The sequence below is a fragment of the Histoplasma capsulatum genome, genomic scaffold (assembly GCF_000149585.1).
Source record: "Histoplasma capsulatum NAm1 scaffold_8 genomic scaffold, whole genome shotgun sequence".
NCBI lineage: Eukaryota > Fungi > Ascomycota > Eurotiomycetes > Onygenales > Ajellomycetaceae > Histoplasma > Histoplasma mississippiense.
In genome coordinates this window covers 1193065-1194508 of record NW_001813975.1, presented here as the reverse complement: position 1 = coordinate 1194508, position 1444 = coordinate 1193065, and the positions used below count along the sequence as shown (strand labels likewise).

Genomic DNA, 1444 nt, shown 5'->3' with positions numbered 1-1444 from the left:
CCCCTTTCCTTGGTATAGATATCTATATAAAATACCTTAGCAAGCCCCGCCTTATCTTAGAAGAGTAAACCAACAATAAACCAATCATGTGTATCTCATACGACGTGGGAATATCGTATCTTCAACATGTTGCGGATTCAATTCTTCCCTTTGGCCCTTTCATTTCCCTCTCTGCTAATCCCACTCACCACTGCTTTGCCCTTGCCCTTGCCCTTGCCCTTGCCCTTGAGTTTTCGGCCACCTTTATTTTTCCCTTTGTTGAGCTTCTCATCGGAGCTGTATCCATACTGGCGGCGGGACTGATCATGTTGTTTCTTCTCCAACTCCAGCTCTTTCACCAGTTGCTCAAGATCTATGCTGGGGTCTTGTCCATCATCCACCCCCTCTACTGTGCCATTGGCCGCATGCTCATATTCGGAAAGTTTAATATACTCCCCAAGCTCTTTTGCGTCGAGCATGAACATGATTTCTGTATCCCTCTCTCTATTTTTCCAGATGATTCCCATATCTTCTTTCGACGATAACCCTCTTGTCGTACGGCCTGCATTCACCGTCGTCATTGGATCTCTCTCCAATTCTGTAACTCTCAAGAAATCCTTTCCTTGAGTCCCTTGAATAGTGAGAAAAGCTTTCTGCGCTCTTGATAAGAACACCGTTGCTCTACCTATGTCAGAATGCCAGGTACAGATGTTCGCACACTGTTCCACGATCCGAGCGAAGCGGCTGTCAGTCAAACCACTCTTGAGGTGTATGTCCAGGAGTGTGTGGGCCATCTGCAAGATACCAGCCGGCTCTGTATCTATTGCTTGCTCCATGAATATAATCGGAAGCTTTAAGAGTATGAGCTCCAAGCCTGCTTCAGTTGCAGGGTCTTCCTTTTCACAGAGCCGGCAGGAACATTCGAACCCATATTCCTGCAATAGAAACTGCTGGCGACCAGCTATATCCATGTATAGACTCTCGTAGGGGATTGTAATCTCCTCCCCTTCTTCTATGCTTCTACAAGCATATACGGTCAAGAAATCTCTCTCCTTTCTGTTCCCGTTGGAAGCTGGAGCGGACAATGAGTGTTGTGCATTAGGAAGGCATGAGTGGTTGAGGTACGCAGAATCCAAACCCAGAGCACGGCCTTTGGGGGAGATGGGAATAGACCCTCGCTCGAAAATGGCAGCAATGGGGCCCCATGTTTCTTTAGAGAGATGGGGAAGCTGGAAAAATTTGCGACTGAATGCTGGATTCTTGACGGCCTTTAACTGCTGGGCAAGGTGGTTGTTGTACACCTGTACTGAACCATCCACAGACTGAAGCGGTAGTTTAGACACTATGACTTCTTCCGCAATTATACACTCCTCTTGCTTTAAGCTCTTCTTCGCGACAAGTCCCAAACTTCTGTTTCTGCCATCCCTAATCTCATATATAGGCGCATTTTTCGGCAATGCCGCTA

The 1444-nt window shown here is 47.1% G+C and overlaps 1 protein-coding gene across 1 annotated transcript; it reads right to left on the bottom strand.

The window, feature by feature from the left end:
• Window positions 1–137: 137 nt before the first annotated feature.
• On the bottom strand, window positions 138–773 carry HCAG_07317 (predicted protein; the record flags this gene model as incomplete). The annotated part of the gene is made up of 1 exon (XM_001537845.1): window positions 138–773. The coding sequence occupies one exon, from the start codon at window positions 771–773 to the stop codon at window positions 138–140; it is 636 nt and encodes a 211-aa protein (XP_001537895.1).
• Window positions 774–1444: the final 671 nt, after the last annotated feature.